General features: G+C 55.8%; 1 protein-coding gene across 6 annotated transcripts; it reads left to right on the top strand.

Annotated features, from left to right (window-relative positions):
* On the top strand, window positions 1–25,525 carry Uvssa (UV stimulated scaffold protein A). 6 transcript variants are annotated; one of them, XM_013147334.3, is made up of 14 exons: window positions 1–141; window positions 750–849; window positions 2,034–2,364; window positions 3,342–3,462; window positions 4,265–4,633; window positions 5,447–5,559; window positions 5,754–5,879; window positions 13,766–13,874; window positions 19,037–19,208; window positions 19,608–19,733; window positions 21,278–21,461; window positions 22,072–22,177; window positions 23,706–23,880; window positions 24,747–25,525. In XM_013147334.3, the coding sequence occupies exons 1-14, from the start codon at window positions 135–137 to the stop codon at window positions 24,838–24,840; spliced, it is 2,133 nt and encodes a 710-aa protein (XP_013002788.1). In that variant the 5' UTR covers window positions 1–134; the 3' UTR covers window positions 24,841–25,525. The 6 variants fall into 6 exon arrangements, with proteins under 6 accessions (XP_013002788.1, XP_003465124.2, XP_023418755.1 ...); XM_003465076.5 differs by having other exon boundaries at window positions 123–304; XM_005001537.4 differs by lacking the exon at window positions 1–141 and adding an exon at window positions 159–386.
* The last annotated feature ends 1,400 nt before the right edge of the window (window positions 25,526–26,925 follow it).

Genomic DNA, 26,925 nt, shown 5'->3' on the forward strand with positions numbered 1-26,925 from the left:
CGCCTCCTTTTTCTCGCGCTTATCCTTTGCGCAGCACCGGCCTCCTCCCCGGGCGTGCTACGTCACCCCGCAGAACTCCGCCTCGTCCTCGCGCCTGCGCCTGCGGACCACTGGCTGCCAGCCTCGGATAAGTGATGGGAGGTTAGCAGGGCTTTCGCCGGAAGGGGCGAGGAGTGCGGGCGCAGTCTTGCTGACAGTTTCTCTCTGCGCGGTGGAGCAAGAGCGAGCCAATGGGCGCCGAGCTCTAGGCATGTGACCGGCGGTGCTGCCCCTCCCGGAAGGGAGCGAGCGGCCTTGAGAAGCAGTAGGTTCCGCTGAGATGGGGCGCTCTTGGGCGGGGTCGCCAGGCCGGGGATCCTGTCGGCGCGACGGGATCGGAACGGTCGGTGTGTCTTGTACAGAGCCTCTGTCTTTGGGCTCGGGCTGGCAGTGACTACCGCGCGTCCGGCCGCCTGCTTAGACTCCACCTCGCTGGCGTCCAGCGCTGTCCCTACTGGGACAGAGACATGGACAGCGGCGGCGCTCACACGTCTCATCCTTGAAACTTCTTAGTTACACGGAAAGGCTTTGCTGGACTCGCCCCAGTGCCTCTTGAGCACTCATGTTTCCCAGAGTCACTGCACTTGACAGTGTCAGTGCGCCTCCTGCATTGCCTGGCCCCGAGGGGCGTGCCGTAAACATTCGGTGATAAAGCAGGACCGTAAAGAACAGGCTGGTAATCAAGCATCTCTGTGTTCCCTTATTCCTAGATATGGATCAGAAACTTCCACAGTTGATAGAAGCACTCACAACGTCAGGAGAACCTCAGCTGAATCCTGAACAAATGAAAGAACTGAAGAAACTCTGCAAGTATGTCTGTAGGGGCAGCATTTTGTGATAGCTAGCACGGTGAGGCCCTGACGTCTTAGAGCTGGCAGACTTCCCTGCAGTGCCCCCCCCCCCAACCTTTGTCTGAGCGGTCCCTGCCTGCCTCCTCCTGGACAGAACCATACAGGAGACACCCAGACAGTTTCCCAGGCCCTGCAGAGCCACGACTCAGGGCAGATGTGCAGTTGTAGGAAAACAGAGGCTTTCCTCTGGCTGCTTCTTACCTGCCCTATATGTGTAGGTGTATGGGTAAATTTGTGTTGTTGGAACATGAAAAGAAATAGTTCATGGTACAATCTTTTACTGTGCATCTGGGGATTGAACCCAGGGCCACAAGCATGCTAGTCAAGCACTTTTTTTTTTTTTTTTTTTTGTCTTTTTCTTTTTTATCACTATGGGGGATTGAACTCATGACCACACACTTGCAAGGCAGGCGCTTATGCCGCTGAGCTAAATCCCCAGCCCTAGTCAAGCACTCTTATCACTGACCCACACTTTAGATGATTACGTCAGGTGCAGGTGTGCTGCTCCCTTCCCCACCTGGTGTGTACTATAAACCACCGAGGAAATGCCTATGGGCCCCAGAGAGAGCTCTCTGGCCTTTTCTGGAACTTCCCACCAAAGAGGCCAGGGCTGGATCCCCAACTGAGGTCTGTTCTGCTAGGCAAGGGCTGTTCTGTCAGTTATCCGTAGAGGGCAACTGGTAACACAGGACTGCACTGTTGTGAGGGCTCTGCAGCAGTGACTCAGCTCACAAGGCAGCTGTGGGCGATGTACACAGATAGGCAGGTTGTATGCCAGTGTGAATACTGACAGCCACTGATGTTTAAGTCAGATTTTCATGTTAAATTATCTGCCATGTATCAAATTATGGGAGGTTGCTAAGGATCAAACTGAGAGCCTTGCATGTGCTAGGGAAGTACTCTACCACTGACCTGTACCTGCAGCCATTCAGCCCTTGAGAATGTAAAGAATGTTCTTGGCTTGTGGGCCAGACAGAAGTAGGCCAGGTGATAGCTGTGTTTAGTGCCACCAACCCTGTTCCCAAAGGGGAGGGCAAAGACGGCCTCAACTGCAGGCCTTACTGTGTGTCCCTACACAAGGCGCACAGGCTGACCTGACCTTCAAGTGCTCAGCACTTGGGTCAGGCTGACTTGTAACCCCAGGTCTTCAGAGGAGCAGCTCAACCATGCCTACCACTTGCTGATGACCCAGCTGAGCCAGGACCATGCTGAGATCCGTCTCTCTGCTTTCCAAATTGTGGATGAGCTCTTCGCCAGGTCTCACCAGTTCAGGGTGCTGCTCGTTTCCGACTTCCAGGAGTTCCTGGAGCTCACGCTGGGGACCGACCATGAGCAGCCCCTGCCACCCCCCAAGGAAGCAGCCCAGAGGCTGAAGCAGGCAGCCATGCATGCTGTGGAAGGGTGGAATGAGCGGTTTGGCAAGGCCTATAAGAAGCTTGCCTTGGGCTACCACTTCCTGAGACACACCAAAAAAGTGAGTGGGCCTCAAGTAAAAGTGCTGCCTGATTCCCCAGAGCTAGATGGCCAGACTTGGGCAGGAAGGGGAAGGGTTCCCCAGGCCAGGTGCATGGGGCTGATGGGCCTGGGCAGGGACTGTTGGACTGCCTGGGGGAGGGTCGACATTCAAGGTGCCAGCTTCACATGCTCACCCCACCCTGGCATGACTCCTGCCCCACTGTCACACCGTAAGTCCCCTCAGAACCTACTGTGGACCGTGGCTATCCTGGATATGATGAAACTGTCTAGGGTCTGCACTTTTGTCTTCCCCCTACTCAGAACCTGCCGTGCCCTTGCCGAAGGCAGATGGCCTGGCCTTCCCACAGCCAGCAGCATGCCACCACTCAGGCTCACGTTTGATGCTCACGTGTCAAGGCCCTGGGGTCCGCTTGGCTGTCTCTTGGCTGCTGGCTGAGGGAGTCTTCTACCTGTGTCTTGCTGGCAGCAGGATGTATTTTTCTAAGTTTTGTCTGTTTTTTATTTTGAGGCAGGGTCTCACTGCATTGCCTGGGCAGGCCTTGAACTCTCCTGGCCTTAAGCAGCCTTGCTTCCTCCTGCTGAGTATCTGGGATGACAGGTGTGCTACCATGCTTGACTGGGGCTGGTAGTCTACACTCCCCGCAAACCTCTGTGTTGAGGATTCTTTGCACTGAGCTGTAGCCTTTCTTACAGCCTTTTGTTTTAAGGCTGAGTTTTATTAAGTTGCTGAGGCCAGGGTTTAACTTGCAGTCCTCCTGCCGCAGAGTGCTAGGATGTCTCTTGTACTGCCACACTTGGCTGGGTAAAATGTTTTTATCTCAGGTGGCACACATGCAAGACCAGGCAGTAAGGTGAGGTGTGTGAACACCATGGACTCATGAACCTGGGGGCCCTGGTACCTGTTGTGCTCCTGGATTTGTCTGTGTGTGTGTCTGTGTGCTGGGTAGGCCCCTGTCTTAAATATCAGTTTCTCAGGTGGATTTTCAGGATGTGAATGCCAGGACTTTGGCAGAGAGGAAGCGGGAAGAGGAGAAGCAGAAGCACTTGGATAGAATCTATGGGGAGAGAGCCGAGCAGGCCAAGAGGGAGATGGAAGGTGAGTTCCCGGGCAGGGCTGGTGCCTCTGTTCTCCTGCTACCCTATTCCTCAGAACCCCAGGGGCCAGCAGACTGGACAGAGGTCTTGGGTCAGGCTGCACCTGTGTGGACGACCTTGGCCACCTGTCCTCCAGGTAAGCATCATCTGCGGTCATTTGCCGTGAAGCCCTGTGGTGAGGCTTCGTGGACCTGGTCCTTGCTGGTCTCCAGGGTGGCCTGGCTGAGCCCTCTCATCCATTCACCTTATGGACTCTGCTGCCCTCGCCTGTGTCCTTTCCAAAGTCCCAACCAGGATCTGGCAGGCAGCCCTGGTTTAGGTCACATGCCGGGTACAGAGCCTAGGGGTGCAGTCACGTACCTGCAGAGCACCCCAAGACAGGTTACATGTCCCCAGGCCTCCCAGATACCTGTCCCAGGTGGGGGCACTCCTGGATATCCTGGGCCTTGCATGAGCCCTCAGATGGAAAACTGTGTCCCGAGGACAGCCTGAGGAAGAGGGTGCAAGGTAGTGTTAGTATCTGATCACCATGTGTAGTGGGGTACAGTGCCCAGGCTGGTCACCCCTTACTGGGTTTGTCCCATTGCAGTTGTGATGTGTGCTTCCATAGTTGCCTAGAAGTGCCCCACTGTCCCAGCTGGATCCACTGGCTTGTGGGATGGTGAGGAGCTGCCCTCAGGGTTCCAGCTTTCCCTGGAAAGAGGCCTCTGGCTCACCTGCTTCTGGACAGTGCCCACGTAGCAAGCAGGTCTGACCTTTAGGGCTGACTTCCCTTTTGCTTAGCTGGCTCCATTTCTTGACAGAAATGTCTGAGGAGATTGCCTGCTGTCTGACGGAGGTGGAGAACTGCTTCAAGCTGCTGGTGCCCTTGTACCTGGGCCCAAATCCCAGTGCATCTTCAGAGGATGCCTCTTACACGCCAGGCCCTGGCTGGGCTACCCCTGGCCGATCTGGTGGCTCTGACCCCCAGGATGAGGAGCAGCCATGCTGCAGCAGAGACCTGCCTGCCTCAGCGTGCCACCTAGGAGCGGCTGGTGGTAGGGAGGGGCTGCCCCAGATAGCACCAGAGGATCCTTCAGAGGACGAGGAAGAAGGCAGTGACCTGGAGGAGTTCGTGCGGAGCCATGGGCTTGGTTCACACAAGTACACGCTGGCTATAGAGCTCTCCTCAGGTAAGGGGTCCCCTGTGCTGCCCAATTCTCCAGCCCCACCCTCCTGGGGACTAGAGCCCAGACCTGTAGGTGGCACCTCGGGTTTCCTTCCCAGACACTCCTTACTCCTGCAGCCTGTGCAGGTGAAGCCATGAGTGGCCAAGGAGCCCTGGGCAGCTATCCTGCCTGGTTGTAGGCTTGCCATGGTCCCCACCTCGCCTGCAGAGAGTGTAATTGCATGATTTCTCACTGTGTGTACAGTGTCAAGTATAAATCAGTCACACATTCCCACTTTAGGGTCGTGTGGCTTCTTGTTATCGTTTTTGTGGCTTTGTTTTCAGATGGGCTGCCCTGTTGGGAGCTGATACAGCAGCCACCCTCCCCAAGACAAAGCTGCCAGGTGCTTGCTGTGAGAGCCCCTGGTCCCCAGGCTCTGGCATCAGGAGTGAGAGGGCTGGTTGCCCTGCATGCCAGGGGCCTGTGGTGGGGAAGCTGCCACAGAGGCCACATGCAAGCTGGGGTCACTGCCTGAGGACAAGCCATTCAGCTAAGAGCAGGGGCCCGAGTGGTAGGATGGGCAGGCATGCTCTGGCATGGAAACCTGTTGCCATGCTCGCCATCTGAGTGGCCCAGGTGGCCATAGCCAAGACTGTCTGTGGGGGAGGAGGGGCGTGGGCACCCTAGTGAGGAGCTGGGGCTCCCATCCAACATCCAGAGAGTCTCCCTCCCAAGGAACACAGGTGGCACAGGCAGGCACCCTGTGTGTGTCTTGGGCTGTACCAGCCTCTATTGTGTGGTCAGTCTCAGGGTCCTCATGATCACCATCTTTTCCAGAGAGCCTGAAGGTGCAGGAGAATGAGGACAACCTCGTTATCCTCCATGCTGCCCGAGACGCACTCAAGCTGATCCGAAACAAGTTCCTGCCGGCCGTGAGCTCCTGGGTGCAGGTGAGGCGGGGTCCTGAACATTGGTGTCCCTAGAGGGCAAGAGACCTGGCAGAGCGAGGATGTGGATGGTGGGGCTGCAGGACAAATGGTGGATGCAGGGCTCATCATGGGGCTGGGCCCAGTCTGTGAGCTGCCCTACCTGGAGGAGCCTGGCTTCCTGGGCTGCACGGCCCTCATAACTCCCCGCTTTGCAGCGGTTTACCCGAGCTGCAGCCCATGGTAGACACCTGAAGCGCGCCATTGACCTGAAGATGGAATTGGAGCTCGTGTTGCAGAAGTATGAGGAGCTCAATATTGAGCCTGACAGTGGGCAGTACCAGGTCAGTGTGTGCTGAGGGTCTGGTGGCCTGGTGTGAGCTTGGTCCTGTATAGGCAGGAGTGGCCAAGGCTCTGGGAGAACCCCTACCTTCCTCACTTGGTGCTGATGTGTGACAGCCTTGCCGGGGCAGAGAATGCAGGGTAGGGCCGCCCCCAGTGAGTCACTGGCACCATCCCTGCTGCCAGTGCTCTCTGTTCATCCCATGTGTGGCTAAGCACACTGGGTGGGACTCCTCTGGGGAGCTACCCCCACCAGCAGTGAGTTGGGCTCCTGGGAATCTGCCAGCCAGTGGTGAGCATGGGCCCTATGCCCACTATCGGAGAGACCCGAGGCTGCTGTCTGCTGGACCCAGAAGGGACCGAGGTGTCTGGGGAGAATTGGGCCACTGGTCCGGGCAGGGGGAAATGCTCCCCCCGAGTGCAGGGTACTTGTTGAGGGCTGCTATAGGATTGTGGTTGCTAGGCAGCGTAGCTGCTGTCAGACAGGAGGCACCACTGCACCAGGACCCAAGCTGGGTCCCATGTGAGTTGCTTAGCAGCCCATTGGGAGAGGGGCTACACTTGGTGCTGTTTGACCTTGAGAAACCATAGCTGGGCCCTTGAGACCAGCTGACCACCCATTCTCTTGCTCCTGTGGTGGTTTTCATCTGCTTTCAGGACCGAGGACATACACTGATAACCTCTCCCTGGGGGCCCAGCCCCAGGCCAGTGGGGCATGCTGGCCCTCCTGCCACCCCTACTTTTTTTTTTTTTTTTTGGTACCAGGGATCGAACTCATTACTGTGCACTTACAAGGCAGGCGCTTATGCCACTGAGCTGAATCCCCGGCCCTTCCACCCCTACTTTTGAAGGTTGCTTTCAGGAAGAAAGAGCACTGTTCTTTGCTGAGCAAAATATAACATTCAAAATCACCCAGAAGTCCAGTCCAGGACCCAGGGAGGGCAACTCTTTGTCTACTGAGAGTGATGGGCAGTGCCCCTGGGCAGGTGTTGCAGCCCAGCTTTAGAGCTCTGGAAGATCCCTGCCTGAGCACAGCTTGTGAACCCCCACCCCAGCCAGCAGAGGGCAGCTCTGCTCCTCTCGTAAACCTGCAAATCCAAGTGTTGTGATGGGGAGCTCAGGCTGTGACAAGATGTGCAGGTCATTTTGTGGGTGCTCTGGGGTACCTTACAGTTACTGATGCAGCAGATGAGCTTGTGAGCTCTGGGCACAGTGCAGAGTGATATCCCGTTGTGGGGGATGGCGGTTGTTCCAGCAAGCAAGTCAGCAGCCAGGATGCCACGAGGTGGTTAGGGTGTCAGGGCTGGCTCTGGTGCTAGAGTCCTGGGGTCCCCTTTCTTGGTGCCTTAGGACCAACCTACAATTCGGCTTTGTGCTGAGATGTACCTGATTTCTCCTGTCAGGGCTGGGCCAGACCAAGCTTCTGTCCATGGTGGTCACATTGCTAGTGGCCTGGCTGTGGCACCTGTGCTCCAGGGCACAGGCACAGGGCTTTGACACCCATGAGGTGGCACTGTTCTGTGTTCACAGGTCTGGGCATCACCAGCCTGTGTGGGCTTTCTGGAGCCAGCAGCAGAGCTAGGGCCAGTAAAACCCCAAGCTCCCATTCCCAAGGCTCCAAATGGGCCAGTGGTGGAGGAGACCTGCATCCTTCTAGCCAGGCCCAGGTCAGCAGCTCAGGCTGCAGCTGAGTCCCCAAGGCACAGGGTGCTGAAGTCTTCTTGTGCCATGGCTCCTGCCCACCTGCTGGGACAGCTGTGCACAGCGAGACTGAGTGGGGCCTTGTGCCACACTCTGCTTTTCTTGACTACCTGCCCAGACCCTACCAGCTGCCCTGTCCCCCAACAGCTTCGGCTTCCTGCCACTGTACCCCAGGTGCACAGCTACAGTTTCCATTAGGGCCAGGCTGTTTTCAAACTCTTGTAGGGCACAGACACAGAGGTGTCAGATGTGGCCCCGCTAGAGCCATCATGACCCTGTGTGACAGGCAGCTCAGGGCTGGTGCAATGGCCAAGGCCCACGACAGCCCCCTAACTCCATTGCTTCTGCTGGCCCCATCTCAGCCTTGCACAGTCTTCTCCTGTGCCTCTGAGCAGCCCATGTGCAGCTGGGCCTGGCTGCGCTTGGGCCTGACTGCGCTTAGGTCTGGCTGTGGGCTGTGCAGTGGGTGCGGGCCCTTCCTGTCCTGCTGCTTGGCCTGCAGGCTCTTGCAAGGCTACTGTGCAGGGCACAGGCTGCTGCTGTCGGAGTGTGCAAGGCTGGCTGAGTGTCACAGCATTGGGAGGGAGATAGCACCCTGTGCTGTTGTCACTGGGGATAACCCTTCTCTGAAGACTGATTTAATGAGAGGCAGCGCTCGAGAATCCTTGGGGACTTTGCTCTCTGCTGCTGGATCGTGGGGCCGCTTCAGATGAGTGATGGGTGGCTGTGGCGGAGAGTGGCAGTGCCCAACTCAGGTGAGCACCACTTCCTGGAACAGATGCAGTATCTGCCCATCTTCCCCTCAGCTCCTCCCCCTCCTGGCGCCTGCAGGACCAGCACACTCCGCCCCGCAGTGACCTGTGCAGGCCAGGTGGGGCCAACTAATGAATGGCTGTGTTAATTAAAGCTGTTTTAATTAGAAATTACGAAGAGGTGTTCTTTACTAATTTTCAAATAAAATTTACGGAGGGTTGCAATCATTCCCCTTAGTGTTTCCCCATTTAATGCGGATGGGCATCGTTAACTCTGCGTGTAGAACAGGCTGAGCGGGCAGTGCTAATTCAATAACGCGTGATTTAAATATTTTAGAACTTCTAACAAATGTGTAAGAGAGCATAACACGTCCAGTGTTACCCATGAAAACCAGCTGACGGCAGCCCAGACCCTGGAGAGCATCAAGGGGCATTGTGGCTGAGGAGGTCATACCGCAGGTTGTCACCAGGGTTCCCTTTTCCATCTGTTGTCATTGGTTCCTATGTAATACTGTTTTCCTTTTGACATAGCTGTTGTGTCTTCAGAAAATACTTGAGCCTCTTTAAATAGGTGTGTTTGTTTTATAGAGCATCTGTGTCTCTGTGCCGGAGGCAGCCAGCTGGGGATAAATCTGGGCCGGATCGATGTGGAGGGTCATTGGGTAGATTTAGTTTCTACCCAGCTATGCTACAGGCAAGCTGAAGTAACCCAGGGCTGCCTCATTTGTTAAACTGATAAAAATCCTTTGAAAACTTTTAAATTGCCTATCTTTTAATTACTCACATCACCAGTTATTTCGCATTGTGTAATTAACAAAATACTAATTTCCCGACAACCAGGCTGGGGAAGGTGTCATCTGTGGCCGCCACTGTCCCTTCCTCTTTCTGTGACTGCAAGCTGCCATCCTCAGGGCTATTCTGCTGCATATGGTCTCTGTGTTTTCGGTCACTCTGTGCTCGTGGTCATGGTGCCAGGGGCAGCAGCCTGGCTGTGATGGTGCTGTGGGCGGGTTCTCACGCTGGCTACCTCCTGCCCCCACTGCACTGCTCCCCAGCCGGGCCTGCCATGTTGGGCGCTTTGCTGTGATGCTGTGGCCGCTCGGCCTCTGGAGGTGAAAAGGACAGCAGCAGAACCCCCAGGGAATGAAATGTTGGACCCATCAGGCACACGCAGGGGAAGGCAGGGAAACTAAATCAGCCGTGCCAGGAAGCTTTGCACTGCAGCAGGGCCGGTTAACAACCTTCCTGGGAGCTTCAGCCCTCTCCATCACGCTGAAGGCCAAGCCGTGCACCACCACCCTGCACCTTCGGGGTGGCAGGGAAGGATGGGGGAGGGCCGACGGCCCCATCCCTTGAGGTCAGGCTCAAGGACTGGGAGAGCATCTATGCCAGCTGCTGCCACCCTTCTGCCCCGGGCACTCCCTGTCTATGGGTGTCTTGTCAGTTACCAGCTCCCCAGCGGGCCAGGCCTTCTCAGACATCCTCCATGGGTTGCCCTTCTCATCCCAAAGCAGCTCTGTGGGGCAGGCTGTTTCTTTGCACCCTATTGTACAAATGAGAAAACTGACTGGGGGACCTGGGACACTGCCTGCTGCCTGCCACCCGCCACCCATGCTTTTGGTGTCGTTGCACAGCACAGCACACTCTCCTGCTCCCTGGAGCTGGCCTGCTGCTGGGTGCTGGCTGCTCTCCCCGAGACTGCAGGCTGCAGTGAGTACCTTGTCCCATCACTTAGGCAGGAGCCCTCAGAGCACCCTGGCTTCCCTCCTTACCTCCTAGGCTTTGTCAGCTCCTGGGGGGAGGGGGTGGCATTATTAGGCTTGAGGTGTCAGTGTCTTGCGATTATACACTCCGTGGGGGTGTGATGTCAGTTTGGGTAAGGTGCAGATGACCCAGAGATGACTTGACTTCTCCACGCCACTCTTGCCCCTCTCTGGGAACAGAGCTTATGCAGAGTCCCAGGATGGTTGTTGGTCTAGGAGCAGTGCTGACCTGATCACCTAGGCCCCAGCCTTCAGTGGCTGGTAGGGTCCCCTCCATACCCATTTGGCCAGTTCTGGACTCGGACTCCTTGCATGTGACCAGGCCTCTTATCTCACACTCCCCAGTGGACTGGACATGGCTCTTGAGTCCTCACAGCCTGCTGTATGTGCAGGCAGCTCTAGGATTGCCTCTGCACTGTGGAACATCGTTGAGATCTTGGGATGAGCATAGATGTTTTAAAAAGCCATTTCTTAAGATGATGGGTTAGCCCAGTGTAATTTTCAGGCCGGTTGGGAGGTAAGTGCACACTGCAGGTGCCCTGCCTGCATCTTGCAGGTTTGACGTGGGCCTGGTACCTGTGTTGGTGGGGTGTCTGTTTCCATGTGCCCAAGTGGTCAGCACAGCCACCCCATCCTTTGAAGGTGTGTCCCTGGCAGCCGGAGATGCACATGAGATATTGGCCTGGCCAGCAATTTGCACGGCCTTCCAGGGAGGGCATTAGCATATAAATAGCAGATGCAATGACGACCATCACAGCTGAGCACGTTTAATTTTTAGTTTATAAGATAGAATGGGTTTTTAAATGCATAGCCATCAAGCTGCTGAAAGACAAATGCAGCTTGGAACTCACTTGTCTGACGAGGCCTTACATCATTTTTTTTTTTAAAAGGGAAATAGACACACATAAAACTGAACAAAAGTGATTTCTTGGGTGAAAAGTAATTGAGATTGCGCACCAAGTTAATTAGATCGTGCAGAATTTATTTAATGGTCCCAGCTGTATCTGTGGGCTATGGACAGGCGAGCACCCCGCTTCCTGGGCACCACGTCGTCGTCTTTTTCCTTTGCAAATAATTAGCAACCTCACCACCCCTCTTCTGTGAACTGATTGCGTTGTATATTTTAGCCATTTTATTGCTTGTTTAATTATGATTGTGGAGATTCATTTTTCTAAATCCTTTTAACTGCACCCGAGAATCAATTTGTGTAAAACCAGCAATGTGCCACCCATGTCGATGCTAGGGCAAAGGCTATGGGGTCTGCAGTTGCCGCCTGGGGACAGCTCAGCCCCTCCAGTGGCCCCCCCCAGGGCTCTGACACACACCCCACCCTCCCAGGTAGCTGGGGCATCACTTGTGGAGGACTGTGTGGTGAAGGTGCCTGCCTGCCTGCCCTTGGGAGGTGCCACACGCACTCCGGCGCAGGGGACTGTGGTGCTGGCTCTGTGCCTGGGTGGGCCTGAGCAGACTGCTCTTGAAAAATTTGAAGATCTTGAAGATCTTCCATCTTGAAGATCTTGGCAAGGCCCTTATGGTCTCTTGTGGTCATGAGCTCCTTCCCTGGACCTCAAGCTTCCAGCCACTGTGCTCCACCCTCCTGGAGTTCTGTGACCTTGTATGCCCGCTTTGGGGCTAGCTTCTGTCTGACCTCATCTGTGATCCTGAGGGCAGGTGGGCACTAATGGGACTGCCGCCATTCATTGGTTACCTGGCGCCTTGCAGCTGAACCACAGCGGCTCCTGAGGGTGCTTCCTTCCCAGTCTGCTGTTCCAGCCTCAGGACCATGTTCCGCCACACCGGTGATTCACAAGTGTCCCCAAGACTGCTGGCTTAGCAGTTCTCTGCCTTCCTCCACATCAGCAGTGCCACGGAGGAGCCTGGCGTCCCTGGAACTTGGTGCCTGGGAATGTGCAGCCTCCCTGTTCTCCAGCAGGGGACAAAGCCTGAGCGAATCTAGCCCCAGTGTTGGCGTCAGAGTAAATTCTGGTTTCTGTGGTCTGAGTAATTCCATAGTGAATCATGGATGTGGGCAGCTGCTTGCTTCTGGAAGAGTCCCGGCATCAGCTTCGTTAGAGCAGGGTCTGCAGGGAGCTGAGCAGCACCCCCAGAGAGAGAGAGGCAGCCAAGCCTCCCAGGGCTAATTTAGGAACAAAGGGGAACCCAGGACTTCAAATTGCTTCAGAAATAAGCGACTTCAGTTGAGGAGGAAGAAGTAAATTCCTAATAGTTAGCTAAGCAGTTGAATATTTTTTAGGAAATGAAAATTTGATAAAAATCCCCAGTGAAATTCAAGGGTGTAAGCAATAAGCATAATATTTTATGAAAATGACCCCCATATTTAAAACCTGGCACGATATGTTATGCATTGTAGCACCCAGTCCACATCTACCTTTTAGAAAATTAAAACACATAAATTCTGTTTAGTGTGTGAGCTGCTCTGCGCAAGCCGGGAACCGTAATGCCCTAGAACCTTGGGCTGCTCTCCACCTTTCATAAATTCCTGGGTAGATTCTATACAAAAATAATTTTCAGGTCCGTGGCTCATTGTTATTCAAATGTGATTGATCGTCGTCATTTGCTCAGCTCGGGAGTTAAGTGCCCCTGTCATTTCCAAAGAGTATAATTGGGACGTTTCACAGGTCAGTGGTGGAGACAGGCTTCCCTTTTGATCAGTGTTAGACTGATAACAAAAATTACAGTTTCCGATGATTAATGTCTCCCGTGCTTCCCAGATGCACAGCCGTGGGCCGCACCTAAACAAAGTGCATTTGCATCTGATTATGCTCCCAGGCGGGCAGCAGCCTCCGGCTGGGCACCAGCCACTGCTCGGCTCAGCTGGACACACTGCCTGGCCTGGGCCCCCAGCCATGCATGTGCAGGGCCCCACACTCCCCAGGTGAGTAGCCACCACTGCAGGCCTCTGTTCTCATACAGCTGTCACTTGCTTAGACTTGGCGTGTAGTGGCTATGGGGGACATAGGTCAGGGGCCCCTCCTCTGTCTCCTGTACCCTTCAGGAATAAGAGCCAAGACCAAGTGCCTTTGAGGGGTCAAATGGAGAAGTTTTTCAAAGTTTCTTGGTGATGACAGCACTGGAGTACCCCTGGTTGGCATTCATATGACAGAGACCTTCCTGGACATCTTTACCTGGGCTGCTTGTGGGTGTCCCACCCCCTAGCCTGTGCCTGGTGCCTTGTGGTCTCAAGAAGGCTAAGTCTCCTGGGTACTTCTCTGGGAAGAGGAGACCCTGACGAGCTGTGTGTGCAGGATCTGAGGATGGGTGCTGGCACTATCTGCTGTGGCCCTGACCTACCAATGTGCTCTGGCATACCGTGGCATGACCTGCAGCAGTCCTAGGGAGGCCAGGGTTTCTGCCTCAGTGCCACCACCAAGCTGGCAGGAAGAGGGTAGTGGGCACCAGATAGCTTGCTTTCTGGCTCCTGGGCTTTTTCTTAGGTCTCCAGACCTCTGGGCAAATGGGCTATGCTGTGACTGCTGCAGGCCAACTTCCAGATTGCAGCCTGGGGGGCCTTGGGGTGACCGCAAAGGACTTGGTGCCTGGGCCATAGGGCAGGCTGTGTGTGCCGTAGGTCCAGCCTCCCTGCTGTGACTGTCTTATGTGTGGGGCCTAATGTTTTTGTCAGGACTTGGGGTGACTGGATTGTCTCCACAGATAGGAGTACCAGGGGATGGGGACGATGAGGACGACGAGGACTTTGTGGAAGTCCCGGAGAAGGAGGGGTACGAGCCCCACATCCCTGACCACCTCTGGGGCGAGTACGGTGAGCTATGAGGGCGTGGGCAGGGATGCCTTGGAAGGAGGGCCCACTCTGGATCCTGCCCTTGGATCTATGACCAGATGTCCAGCTGATGGTCTTGCTGGGCAGCACCCAGCCTACTCTGCTGACTCATGCTCCAGGCAGTGTTGATGAAGGCTACTTGCATTGCAAACGAGGCTCCTCCTGCCCCTGCCCAGTCCTGTATCCTAACCCTGGGCCAGGGACTTTGTGAGGGGGTACAGGGTAGGTGGAGGGGAGGTACTGGGCCCATGCTCACCGCTGGGCCCCAGCCTACCTCAGTCCACTGCTTAGGGTGTTAGGAGTGAGCTGTGTGTCTGCTGAGTGTCTGGCACCTACTAACCCGCAGCCAGGAGTAGCTTCCCACTCTTCAGATGAACCTAAAAGCCTATACCCTAGGGAGAGGTGCAGCTGAGGAGGGTGAACCCTGAGGATGCGGGCCCCAGGGCCACCTGCAGTGGCTTGTGCTTATGTCTGGGGGAAACAAACAGCTCCCCGAACTCCCTGTTTGTCACAAAGTAGATAAGTCGGGTGGAACTGGATCTGAGATGAAATGTAAATTTGTTAGAAGAATTTAGATGATGAGACAACTCAAGTGTGAAGACATGACCCATTAGGGGTGTCATGCCAAATTAGCACAACCAGGCTGCTAACAACCTCCCTTTCCTGCCGCCCCATGTCCCCTCACCCGTGCCCAGAAAGAGTCCAGCTATACTGGCCCACTGTGCAGGCCTGGCCCGAGGTGTCCAGGGAGACAGGGCTGCTACTCTCCCACAGTGCCGCCTGCCCCAGCCTGGCTTCCGCTCTGCCCAGCCCACTCCCCCTTCAGGCTGTTGGTGCCCTCACAGATTTTTCAGACTTCAGGCCTCCCTCCATCCCAACCTTCCCCAGCCTAGTGCCAGCCTCTCCCCAGGGTCTGTTTTTCTGCCAGGGGCCAGGGCCTTATTGAACCTGCATGCTGGGAAGTGCTGGGCACACTGCTGGCTGTGCCTCACTGACCTTGGGCCAAGTAAGGTGTGTGTAGCAAGAAAAGCCCGCCAGCCCCTTCCTTCTCACCAGTGTGCAATCTGCCCTAACACCCTCCCACCTCATTCCCTGGACTTTTCCTGAGGTCTCCAGGGAAGCCTGGCGGCCAGCACCAACTATGGCTGTGGCCACACCTGGATTTTCTGGACTAGCTTCTCTTCCTATCTGGATGCTTCCAGGTCCTTTGAGCAGAATTTGGGATCTGATGGGGCAGGGGTGGTGGGAGTGGCTCTCCTCAGACTTTGTTCTGCTCCGACCACACAGAGGAGGCCCAAGGTGAGTGGCAGACAGGAGGGTGGGCCAGAGGATGCAGTGTCCTTTCACCACGGCACAAGGGTCCCTCTGTGCTGGGCTGGGGAGCAGCCAGGGATCTGACGAGAGCACTATGTCACCAGTAGTGTTCAGCACACTTAGCACAGCCCTTGTTGCTGCAGCAGGGAACCACGGCCAGTCCCCTGCCCCCACACTGTCCCCCAGGGAATCGCACCTACTGGTCCGTCGAGTCTCTTCCAAAGCAGGCCAGAGGGCCCACCCTCCTGTGAGGGTCTGTGAGCTGCAGAGTCCTGGCCCCAGGGTCCCTGGTGGTCAAAGGATCAGCACAGCAACCTGTTCAGGCACAGTGATCAGATCCTCTGCCGGGCAGCCCTGACCCAGAAACCCTGAAGTCTTAGCAGGGGCTGTCAGGCTCTGGTGTCTGTCCTTCCCAACCTGTCTCATGACTGTCCTCTCCTCTAGAGCTGTGACAAGGCCTGGGTCCCACTGCCTGGCCTGTGGAGAGAGGGAGGGAGGGGATAGAGAGCCTGGCAGTATCTCTGAGAAAGGCTTCGACATCTGCCTTTGACCTTGATGCAGGCCTGGCTGTGTGGCTGGGCAGGTGCCATCTCTCCTGGCCTCTAGCATGCAGTGCACCCGTGCACAGGTCTCGTCCTCTACGCAGCCCAGGGCCAAAGCTGGAGGACCGAAGGAGGGGCTCAGGTGAGGAGGACCCTCTGGCCTCGATTAACACCCTGCTCTAGATACTGCCGGGCGAGCACAGTTCATAATACTAGTTTATATTCTGTCACTGTTTTTTCAATTAAACATAGGTGAATCTGAAGTGGTTAGGTTTAGTCTAAATCCACACGGTGAGGAAATCAGGCTCTTTTTCTTTCTCTTTCTTTCTCTGAATTTCCACGGAGGGGCTTTTATCTTCCCCTTAATCCTACCATTTCTGTCAGGACATAATCTCTTTCTCAAATTTACATTTTAATTACAAGGCCAGCTGAACGAGGTAGAATCAATAATGTCAGGCTCGGCAGCCTAACTTTGTGTGGAGTCCCAGCCTCTCCATTTCCTGCTATCGATTTATCTCCCGTACTGTCTGCTTTAGTGCTTCGGGCAAATAGGTGCCACTTGGTCAATTTAAACAAAAAGGGGCATTTGGACATCTCTATGATTCTAAAAGCAGCCCCTGGAGTACATTTGAGGGAAGATGCTATGCTTGGGTCAGATGCAGTAGGCCACGCTAGGTGGCCAGGACGACGTTCATCCTCTCCTGGATGTGGCCTCGACCTGCAGAGGGCTCTCTGCTTTGGGGCTTACTTTGAAAGTCTGTCAGCAAGATTGATTTTCCACGACAGTGTGAAAATGGTAGTGTGTTGGGTGCCCTGTGTGTTTACCCTGCTCTAACACGCTTACCCATCTTCTTAATGGTTTAAAACAACAAATCAATAAAAAATATATTTCATTCTTGTAACTCTCAGGAATTCTCATATTGATCTCTGGCTGCGATTGTATCTATCTAAATGTCACATTGTTCACTTACCAGCCTTGCCTCCCAAGCTGCATGTGCACGTGTGTGTGTATGTGTGTGTGTGTGTGGCCAGTGCCCTGCCAGTGGGGCATTTCCAAGTTCCTGTGGGCCACACCAGGGACGTTGTTGGACATCAGCACATGGGGAGGGTGCCTGGCACTTATGCAGCTCAGCCGGCCCAGGGCCCTGGAGCTTAGGCAGCTTTGAGCTGTGACATTTTACATGGCCATGGCCCTGTCTCTGTTCTCAGAGAGGGGTCAGCACATTGTCCACAGGCCTGGACAGGAAGTATTCTTGGCTTCATGGGCAAGATGAGCTCACTGTCCTGTTCTTTAACTAAGAAGCAGTCTCTGACAGTGTGAGTGGGATGGCTTTTCTCCCAAGAACAGGACTGCCAGGGTGTCCTAAGGCAGCTGGCACTTCCGTCTCCTCATGTAGCCGTGTGCTGCGGTGCCCTGCCTGGGGCTCGGTACCTCTCCCAGAGCAGCATCCCCTGCACAGGGTTGAGGGGAAGCGTCACCTCCTCGGCAGCAGGTGATACGTCCTGTACACTGGGCTGTGTGGGCAAGAAGATTGTCTGTCCACGTTTCCAGCCTGCAAGTGCCTCTTCATTTCTGTGCCGTCTTAACTTAAACTCCAGACCTCTGTAATTTAAAAGCTAGCCCCTGACATGAGTGCATCCCCTGCCATCCTGCTGCATCTCCCAACCCTGGCTGGCTCTGCCGACCTCGCTGCTGCTGCCACCTCAGGCCGCTGTGCTTCTGCCGACCATACTTCCTCTTTGATTGCTGTCTCTGCCCCTGCTGTTTGGTTTTCTCTTCACCTTCTGTCTGCTAGAACAGCTGTGCTCCTGCTAGTTTTCCCGTGCTGCTTGTTCCCCAGAAGTTTACATGCAGATCTGTCATTCACGCTTCCCTGGGGTAGTCTTGCAGTGCTATGGCCTGAGCCTAAGGCCTCCTGTGAGCTGAGCATATGGTTTCCACCAAGCCAGACCCCAGCCGCTCATTTGCTTGATTTCTGTTGTTCCTTCATCTCTCCTGGACTTGTGTGCCTTTGAAAGTGCGGCTGCCTTGTGCTTGGTCTGCGCAGCTTCCTGGCAGCACTGCCTGTGGTTCTCACTCTGGCTCTGCAGTACCCAATTCTGCAGAATTTGCTTCCAGCTGCTTTTCCCTGCTTTGAGATTCCACACTGGAGGACATCCATCCTTGTGTGTCCACCTGCCACATTCAGACCTCAGGTGCGATGCTGCTTACAGGAATGCTGCTGTGCTCTACCTTGTTGCCGTCCAGCGAGTAATTTCCTCTGCCTCCTTTCTGCCTTCATCCTTAGTGGAGGACATGGACTGTGGATGTAGAGTGTGCTCGTTTCTACATGGCCTGGGAAATGCTCGTTTGTCTTTTTTTCTTCCCTGGCTTCATACTCTTGGAAGCCTCAGCTCCCATGCTGGTCCACAGTCTACTCTCGGCTGGCTGGTGGGCCCCGGGGAGTAGGGGCTGTGATCCAGGCCACCTGCCCTGCAACAAGTCCTAGTCTGGGCTCTCCTGGCACCTCCCATACCTGCCTGGCAGGAGCCTGAAAGAATTGAGGTGGGCCTTGCAGCTGGCAGCCTGAGAGCCAGAAGAGGTCTTGCTGGACCCTGGTGGGGAGTGGGGGGAGGTGGGATGGGCCAAGTATGGTGGGGGTTCTCTCCTGGTCTTCTTTGGGTATGTGAATTCAATGTCTTCTGCCACATCCTGTGGGGAGGTTGGTGAAACTCTAGGACTGTGGCCTCATTCAGCTGGTGGCAGTGTGAACAGCCACAGTGATGCCCCTCCTGGTTGGACTTGGGATCTGCCCAGCAGGCCCAGGGCTGGGCCAGCTCCAGCTGCCCTGGCACATTTCAGAGGCTGCAGCTAAGCCAGGAATGCCCTGGGTGGGCAGACGGGTGGGATCTCGGGGCAAGAGATGGCTAGGAACAAAGCTAGAGGCACTGTCCCCTTCCTTTCCTCACTGCAGGCTCAGCTAGGGTGTCAGCTGTGCATCTGGGTGGGCTATATCTCACCAGGGGTGGCCTCGCCTTGGATCTTCACAGGGGGTGCCTGTGGGCTGGGGCAAACTAGCTGCCAGCCATGCTGTACAGGCCAGGGTGAACTCCCACCTAGGTCCCTGCCATACATCCATGGCATCCTACCGAGTGGGGCCCTTGCCCAAGAGGTGGCAGTGGTGGGGCTACCTCACCGGCCACCAGATAATGGTATCTCCTGGGCAGACCCATGCCTGAGGGGCAGCTGCACGGAGCTCGGCTCTCCAGGTCCACGTGGAGGCCAAGTGGACATGTATCTTGTTTCAGGACTGGGCCCAAAGGCCCCGCCGAAGACCCTGGTGGGAGATGCAGCTGCATGGGATGCTCAGGCGAGGAGGAGGACACAGAGGGAGGAAGAGGCGTTGGACCCCACCTCTGCTGCTGCTCAGCTGCGTCAGCTGCATGACCCCCTGCCCCCCGTCCTACCCTCTCCTGCCAGGTGACTCCAGGTGTCTTCGTTGCTGGTGCAGAGCCTGGCCAGCCTGGGTCAACTCCAGGTCCCTGGTCCCTGTGTCAGCCTAGGTTGGGTGCACAGCCCTGGCCAAGTGGCACTGGTTGACATCTGTTCAGATGGGCACCTCAAAGTGTCTGTGCATCAGCCAGGGTGTAGTGGCTGCCAGTCACCCCTCTGAGAACCCCAGGCAGGGCTGCTGCTCTGGGGTTTGGGAGCAGGGATCAGGTACGCCATGGGCTGTGGCCAGAGCTTGTATTGAGCCAGGTTAGGGTGAAGCCTGGGCCCATGTGGCTGAGGCCGTGGTTCCTTTCTGCTGCCTGAGGTCCTGGGCTGCACAGTAGAGGTAGGGGGGAATAGTGGGCATCACATTTTACCCTGTTCCAGGACTCTGCTGGGGCCTGAGGAGGCCCAGAAGCTGGAGGCAGAGCGTTCCCGGGCACCTGTCGTGCCTTTTGATGTGGACCTATGCTACTGGGGCCAGGAGGAGCAGATGGCCGGGAAGATCTTCAGGTGAGTAAGGGAGTAAGGGCATGCTGTCCCTGGAGTGCAGTAGGCCGAGGCAGGTGCCCAGGCTTCCCACACCCTACAGCTGTCCCTTTTGGGGCAGGTCGGCATGTGCACAGCATGAGGCAGTAGCTGCAGGGCCCTGGCCTGGCATGGCTCCCCGCAGTGGAGCCATGGGGGGCTCAGCCTCCAGCTTTCCTTCCAGGAGACTCCCTGCCTGGCCAGCAGAGGCTCTGGTCCAAGCCCTCATCTAGGCTCTGATGGTAGGCAGCTTACTGCAAGAACAGGAGCTGAATGGGCCCGGCTGTGTCCACTTGCGTCTGTGGCAGTGAGCCTTTTAGAGCTGGTACAGCCTGCTGCACCGTATGTGCCATAGATTCGCCACTACAGGCTTATGCCATGGCCAGAGGCGGCACTAGCGTCTGAGGCCCAGAGTGATGCTGCTGCCGGGGTAGCTGCCTGTGTGTGCAGCTGGAGGGTGGGAGGAAAGGCAAAGGTCTCCCCGCTCGGGATCCCGTGCCTCAAGTGTGCCAGGGAACTCTGCCTGGAGTGTCCAAGGATGCTTACACATGCCTGTAAGTCCTGTGTTCTCACCATGTGGCCTTTTCTGGTTTTGACGATGTGGGTGCACCTATAGCCTGGCCTCACAGCAGGACAAATGATAGAGGGCAGCTGGGCCATCGGCTTGGAGCCTGTCCTGCCACGTTGCTGTGGGCCTGCTTCTCTCTGGACACCTCAGCATGGCGCGGGTGGGATTTCAGCCATCATCTAGAATCCTGGAGCCCTGAGATTCGTCTTTCCACACCTGACCACCAGCCACCCGGGCTGGTACTTAGCCAGAGCCACCAGTGACTGCCAGTCTGGGAAGAAGCACTAGGCAAGTGTGGCCACTGCCCTAGCACACCCAGGTCCCGTGGACCTGGAGGTAGGTGGCTCTGCCCCTATACTGTAGCTTTCCCTGAGGCTCTCTGCTGGCAGACATCAGGCCTGGGCAGTGCTGAGGCCCTGCCAGAGAGACCAGCCCCATGCTCCATCCCTAATGGCAAAGCTGATCCTGCCCATGTCCCTGTCGCCCACCTAGCATAGCTCATGGCCTGTGCTCTCTGGGAAGCAGCTGCCACCTCTGAACCTCACTGCACCAGGGTGGCTGGGGTGAGCAACAGCGTGGCCCCAAGAGTGGCCCTAGTGGCACAGGGACCCAAGCTAGGGCTGACCTCAGTTCCAAGTGTGCCCAGCAGCTAGTCACATGCATCTGGGCTCCTGAGGGGTCCTGCCATGCAGAGGGGCACAGCGGGGATGGGAGTAGGGGCCAGACAGGCTTGATTGTGCTCAGCAGCCATTTGACCTTCGGAAGTAGATGGTGGCCGCTCCAGCAGAGCTCAGCCTGGGCCCTCGGCCTGTGGAGGGCACAGTGGGGAGGGCCCTGATCTTGTAGGAGATTCACGTGGTGTCCAGGTTTGGGCCACCAAGGGGAACATTGTCCACAGGCGAGGGGCAGCCCCCTCAGCCCAATCCCTGTGAGGTGCCCTATAGGACTGGTTGCTCTGCAGGGCCGACTCTGAGCACCGCTTCTGGAAGCCCAGCGAGGTGGAGGGGGAGGTGGACAGCCCAGGCATCTGTGCACTGCTCCGGAGCCGCCGCATCCCCTTTGCGGGGAAGTTCGAGCCTGTGCAGCACCGCTGCCGAGCCCCGAGGCCCGATGGCCGGCTCTGTGAGCGTCAGGACCGGCTGAAGGTGAGGCTATGGGTGGGACCAGCCATCTGAGGTTGAGACTGCCCGAATGGTGCTGCTACATAGAGGAGCCCTGGGGTACCAGGGCTTCCCCTGCAGGTAGAACCTGCCCATCCATAGCAGAGCCATAACTGGAACCTCCCAATCAGCCCTGCAGTCAACGTGGGCGTCCTCTGGTGCCAGGATCCCCTTGTGGGCTGGGTCCTTGAGAATGAGGAGGCCAAGGTGCCCTATAGAGACTCCCTGCGTGGGAGGGAAATCATTGCAGACAGATTGCCCAGAGGCCCAGAACCGTCTTTTTCTCTCCCTGTCTTTCTGTTCCTCTCTCTCTCTCTTTCTTTTTATTTTCAGTACTGGGTGTTGAACCAGGTATCTCCTACAGAGTCCCCTCCCGAGTTCTTTATTTTTTATTTTGAGATAGTCTCGCTAAGTTACTAAATTTCCCAAACTAGGCTCGGACTTGCCAGCCTCCTGCCTTAGCCACCCAGAGTGCAGGGATTGTGTGTGCCAGCAGGCCAAATAAAGAGGATAACAGCACCCCCAGCTGGCAGGTCCTGGGACACCCCCTTAGGGGACGTATTCCAGCAGTCAGCCCCTTCTGCTTGGTCTGCAGTGCCCGTTCCACGGGAAGATCATCCCCAGGGACGATGCGGGACAGCCCCTTGACGCGGAGGCCAGGGCCCGGGAGCAGCAACAACTACAACAGTCAAAGCGCCCAGGTAGCTCACGGGTGGGCACAGCCCAAGCCACATGACCCAGGGGGGGCCAGAGGACCCAGGGGCAGCAGGCAGCTTAAGACAGATTCAAGCACACTCAGTCCAGAAGCCACAGTTAGTAGGGCCAGGTTGTATTTTGTGCTGGCCTCTGCCCACTGTAGCATCCTGCAGGAGGCAGGCAGCATGAGTAGGCAGTGCTCTGCTGGACACCCAGCCACAGGGGCCCTGAACGGCAGGGCCAGTATGAGTGACCCCTGGGCCTGGCCAGGCAGAGGTTGTGTCCTCCGGGTGGTTCTGACCCACCCTGCTGTCTCTTGGGCCCACCAGGCCTGGGCTGGGTTCTGTGTGGCCTGGCCTGTGGGCAGGCCCCCTCTTGCAGGCCCCTTCATAACTTCTCACTCTTGAGTCTTAGCTGCCCAGAGACAGTGCCTGAGAGGCAGCGGTGGGAGGGCCTGACCTGTTAATCTCCGGGGCGAGCCCTTCCCTGGTGGCTCGAGCTTGGAGCAAATTAAGTACCTATTTTTGTGTCAGCCCTGAAGAGTATCTGGTTTTCCAGCCCTCGGTGGCTTGTTAACAAACAGGTATCAGGCTGCGGGCCTGAGCCGCTGGCCAGTCAGATGTGAAATAGCGTCTCTTTACTAACTGCAGTATTGATCCCGCCTCCCTCACAGGCAGAGCAATTTTCTTTTCCCTGCCGCTAACCTCAGTGACAATGCACGGGCGCTCCAGGGCCCATCGGCACCCAGGAAGGCCATGCAGCCCACGTCTATTGATTTTCTTCAAAGGCTTTTAAATTGCTCCTTCATTTTCCTGAGCTGCCCATTCCATCTCCACTGGAGGCCGGGCGGTTTTTCGTTGTGTTTAAACAATTGCTCCATTCACTGGGTTCCTAAACTGTGACGCCTTCTTATTACTGGGAGATAAACTGTTTAGACAGTTTTCCTTAATCTTGGATTAATCGTCCCTATATCTGAGTCTTACAGCCCTGAGTTCCTTCACTTCAAAAAATCAGCTGGTGGAGGTCGTGCCATCTGTCTATCTGGGGTGCCCTCAGCCTGGCCTTGCTGGCACCCGGCTCCCACCCTCTGCCAGCACATGGGGTCCTGTGGGGGCACTTGTCTTCAAGCAAGGCTTACCCAGGGATGGGCCCGTGGGGGTCACTGTCATCATGCACCCGACCTGGGGGATGTGGACAGTGGGACAACAGCAGTGAAGTTGCCTGGCACCTGGAACCTGAGGACACCAGCCCCTGGCTGTTGCCATGACCACCAGCCTGCAGCCCAGTCTGGGCTGCACCAGGAATAGCCTCTGGCCCTGCCTGCCGCCTCCTTGGCCTGTCCAGGCTATAGGAGTCTAAGGGATCTGCAGAATGTAGGACTAGTGCCCCTCCTCCTGTTACATGGACCCTCTCACCCCACCAGCTTCCCAGTGGCAGCCCAGCTCCTCGGGTGGGACATGGCCAGTGCAATGTCCCCTAGGGCAGAGGGCTCAGGTTGGTGCTGGTGTCGCTGAAGTCCTGGATGTTGTTCAGACTGGCAGGACCCTGAGTTCCTGAAGGACGTAGAGGCGGCCACAGGGGTGGACCTTGGCTCTGCCCGGTACACTGGGAAGAGCAAAGGGAAGAGAAGGAAGTATCCAAAGCTCACGGATCTGCGGGCACAGGCCAGCACCTCACGGGCTCGCCTTGAGAAGAAGGTCTTTGCCAAGTAAGAACTGCTGCCATGTACCTGCGTGTCCCCAGGATCCCCTGGGGTGGGGGTGGGGGGACAAGAGCTGCTCAGACATCCTGTCTGTGTGTCTCCTGGGGCTGCCACCTTTGTCCTCCCTGCCCAGTGGCCAGGGCAGGTGAACAGAGTGAGCATGCACTTCATCCATGCTCTGCCTGTGCTCCTGGCTAGTGCCACATTGTCTTCATGGTGACCTCAGGGAGAGCCGTCACTGTACACTTTGCCCCACTGACACCTGGGATGTGGGTGTGGTGCATGTACCCAGCCTGGTCAGCGTGCCTGCTGCGCTCAGGACTCATCTTGCCTTCTTATCCATGTGCCCACTGAGTTTCTGCTGTCCTCAGAGGCTATGAGGCTGCCACCACCTGCCAAGGCGAATGCCAAGGGCAGCACCAGCCCATAGGGGGCATCTGCTGCCTGGTGATGCTGTTGCCCAACACTGGGACCCATGGGAGAGCGGCCTGGCCAGAGTCAGGAGCGGCCCATGGCACTTGGGAATGGGCCAGGGTGGGGCGGGAGCAAGCTGGTTCCCAGGGGTCTTTGCTGGGAGATGTGAGGGCCAAGGGGTGCAGCCTAAGTCCACCCTGTGCTTTCTGGGTACAGAAAGCCTGTGGCGGAGCAAGGCCGAGAGTGGGCACCTCACAGAGGCCTGCAGCACTCTAGGGGAGGCTCAGAGCGACTGACCAGGCTGGCCTGGCCCCACATCTCCCACATTGTGTTGCCCAGGACAGGGCACCCGGCGCTGCCCTGGAGCTGTGGAGATGTAGCCAAGGGCCACTTCCCAAACAGGATGGGCTTGAGCCTGCACAGAGCCCCTGACCAACCTTGCTTTGCTGTCCCCGCAGGGCGGCAGTACAGAGGGTGGTTGCTGCCATGAACCAAATGGATCAGAAGAAGCATGAGAAGTTTGCAAACCAGTTCAACTATGCGCTAAACTAGTGCTGGGCCAGCCTGCTGAGTCCCTCTGCTGGCCAGTTCCACCTCTGTGCACTGTGAGGGTGATGCTGTGGGGCTGGCCAGAAGCCACACTGTTGTCTGCTCAGTGGCACCCAGGGCAGTGGGCCGTGGCAGCAGCCTGAGACTTGTGTGCATCATGACAGGTTCAGAACTTACATATGGCCTGCCGTCTCCCCAGGAGGGCACCCTGGGGCTGCACCCTTGGGTGCAGATCTCTGAGCCCCTCTGGTGGTGAGTGACCACATGCAGCGATCCCATCCGAGTGTGGCTCAGGGGCCTGTGCTCCTGCAGCAGGCCCAGTTCCACCTCCTAGAGGATATCACCCCAGCACCAGCGTGTGTTCCAAGCAGGCCAGGCTAGGGGCTCATTAAGGGTGCAGCATGTGTCCCTGGCTTCCCCACCCCTCTTCCACACCATCACACTTGTCACTGTGGAGTGTCCCAGCCTCGTGCTCCATGTGTGCCCTGGGCTGTCTGACCCTGGCTGTCCCTGGGAACCCCATAAGCAGCACCGTGCCTTCTGACCAGTGCGAGGATTCAGCGTCTCTACATTCCAGTCAGCTCAGTGACTTCCCTCCAAAGTAACAATCTTAGTGGGTTTGAGCATTATTTTTATTTTCTTTCCTGTACTTCAGATCAAATACATGACCTTACACTGAACTCAATAACCAGCCTTTTATAATGTTTCATTGTGAGGGGTTGGCTTGCTAGGTCACTGTGTTCCCAGGCTGGGTTTGGATGTACAGGCCTTCTGCCTTGGCCTCCTGAGTAGGTGGGGCAGTGGGCACGGGCCAGCACTCCAGCTGTCTCCTCGATTTGAGTTTTCTTTTTTTCCTTTTTTTTGGTGCTGGGGATCGAACTCACAACCTTGCCAAGCAGGTGCTTATGCCACTCACTGAGCTAAATCCTCGGCCTTGAGATTTCTAATGAGTAACAGTAGATACTTTTCATGCGCTTACCAGACATTCATTCATCTTCTTAGGAGAAATGTCTGTTCACATCTTGCTGAATAGGGCTGTTGGTCCTGTGTGTAGGAGTGTGTGGGCTCCTTATTGATCTCCTCCTCTCTCCATGTCAGCCTTTTCCCCTTTCAGTACTACCCTTTAGAGCTCAAATACTCAGTTTTTTACACAGTTCAATTTATCTGTTTTTCCTTCCAGTGCTTGTGCTTTTGGTGTCGTATCTGAAAACAACACAGAACTTGAGGTCACACAGTGCCACTCCTGCTTTCCACTAAGTTACGTGGTGGCGGCTCCTCACGTGGGTGAGGTGGGCCAGCTGACCTGCATGTGGCTGGCTGGCTCTTGCAGCGCTACTTGTTGAAGGCCTGTCCTCCTCACGGCCACTCTGAGTGCCTTGTGATAATCAGGTGGCCCGACGTGCAGGCCCAGGGTTCCTGGCCTCTGAGTGTGCTCCTCGGACCACACACCTTCTTCAGGACTGTGTGCTGGGTTATGGGAGCTACCTGCTAAGTTTTGGATATGACAAACGTGACTCTTCCAGCCATATTATTTCAGGATGGTTTTGGCTATTGTTGGTTCTTTATATCTTCAAGTGAATGATAGTTACCAGGTTGTCAATTTTCCCCAAAAACAAAACCTTGAATTTTGATCAAGATACGGAGCTCACTCTGGGGTGTGGCCAGTCTAACTGCACAAATGCTGGTGTCCTCCCATGGATGTGGGTAGTCTTCAGCAGTGCTATGCAGCTCTGAGTGTGTGGGTCTTTGGCTTATTTTTTCAATTTTTTTTTTTTTTTTTTTTTGGTACTGGGGATCAAACTCATGACCTCACGCTTACCAGGGAAGCCGCTGAGCTAAATCCCAGGCCCTTTTTTAAAAATTTTATTTTGAAAGTATACAACAGAACAAGACAGAATAAAGCCAACTAAGATTGTACAGTGAAATTGGTACAGAACTTCACAGCAGGTTATCGGGATAACAGTAATAGGTATCACAGTATATTTTGTTATCTTTATAATAGTTGTTCTTTCAATCACATATATCAAATTGAGATAAAATATAGAACACTATAGAACTTATCAAAACAGAATACTGAATAGAGCAGTA

The sequence above is a fragment of the Cavia porcellus genome, unplaced genomic scaffold, assembly GCF_034190915.1.
Source record: "Cavia porcellus strain 051 isolate PalLab524CR breed Dunkin Hartley unplaced genomic scaffold, mCavPor4.1 scaffold_18, whole genome shotgun sequence".
Lineage (NCBI taxonomy): Eukaryota > Metazoa > Chordata > Mammalia > Rodentia > Caviidae > Cavia > Cavia porcellus.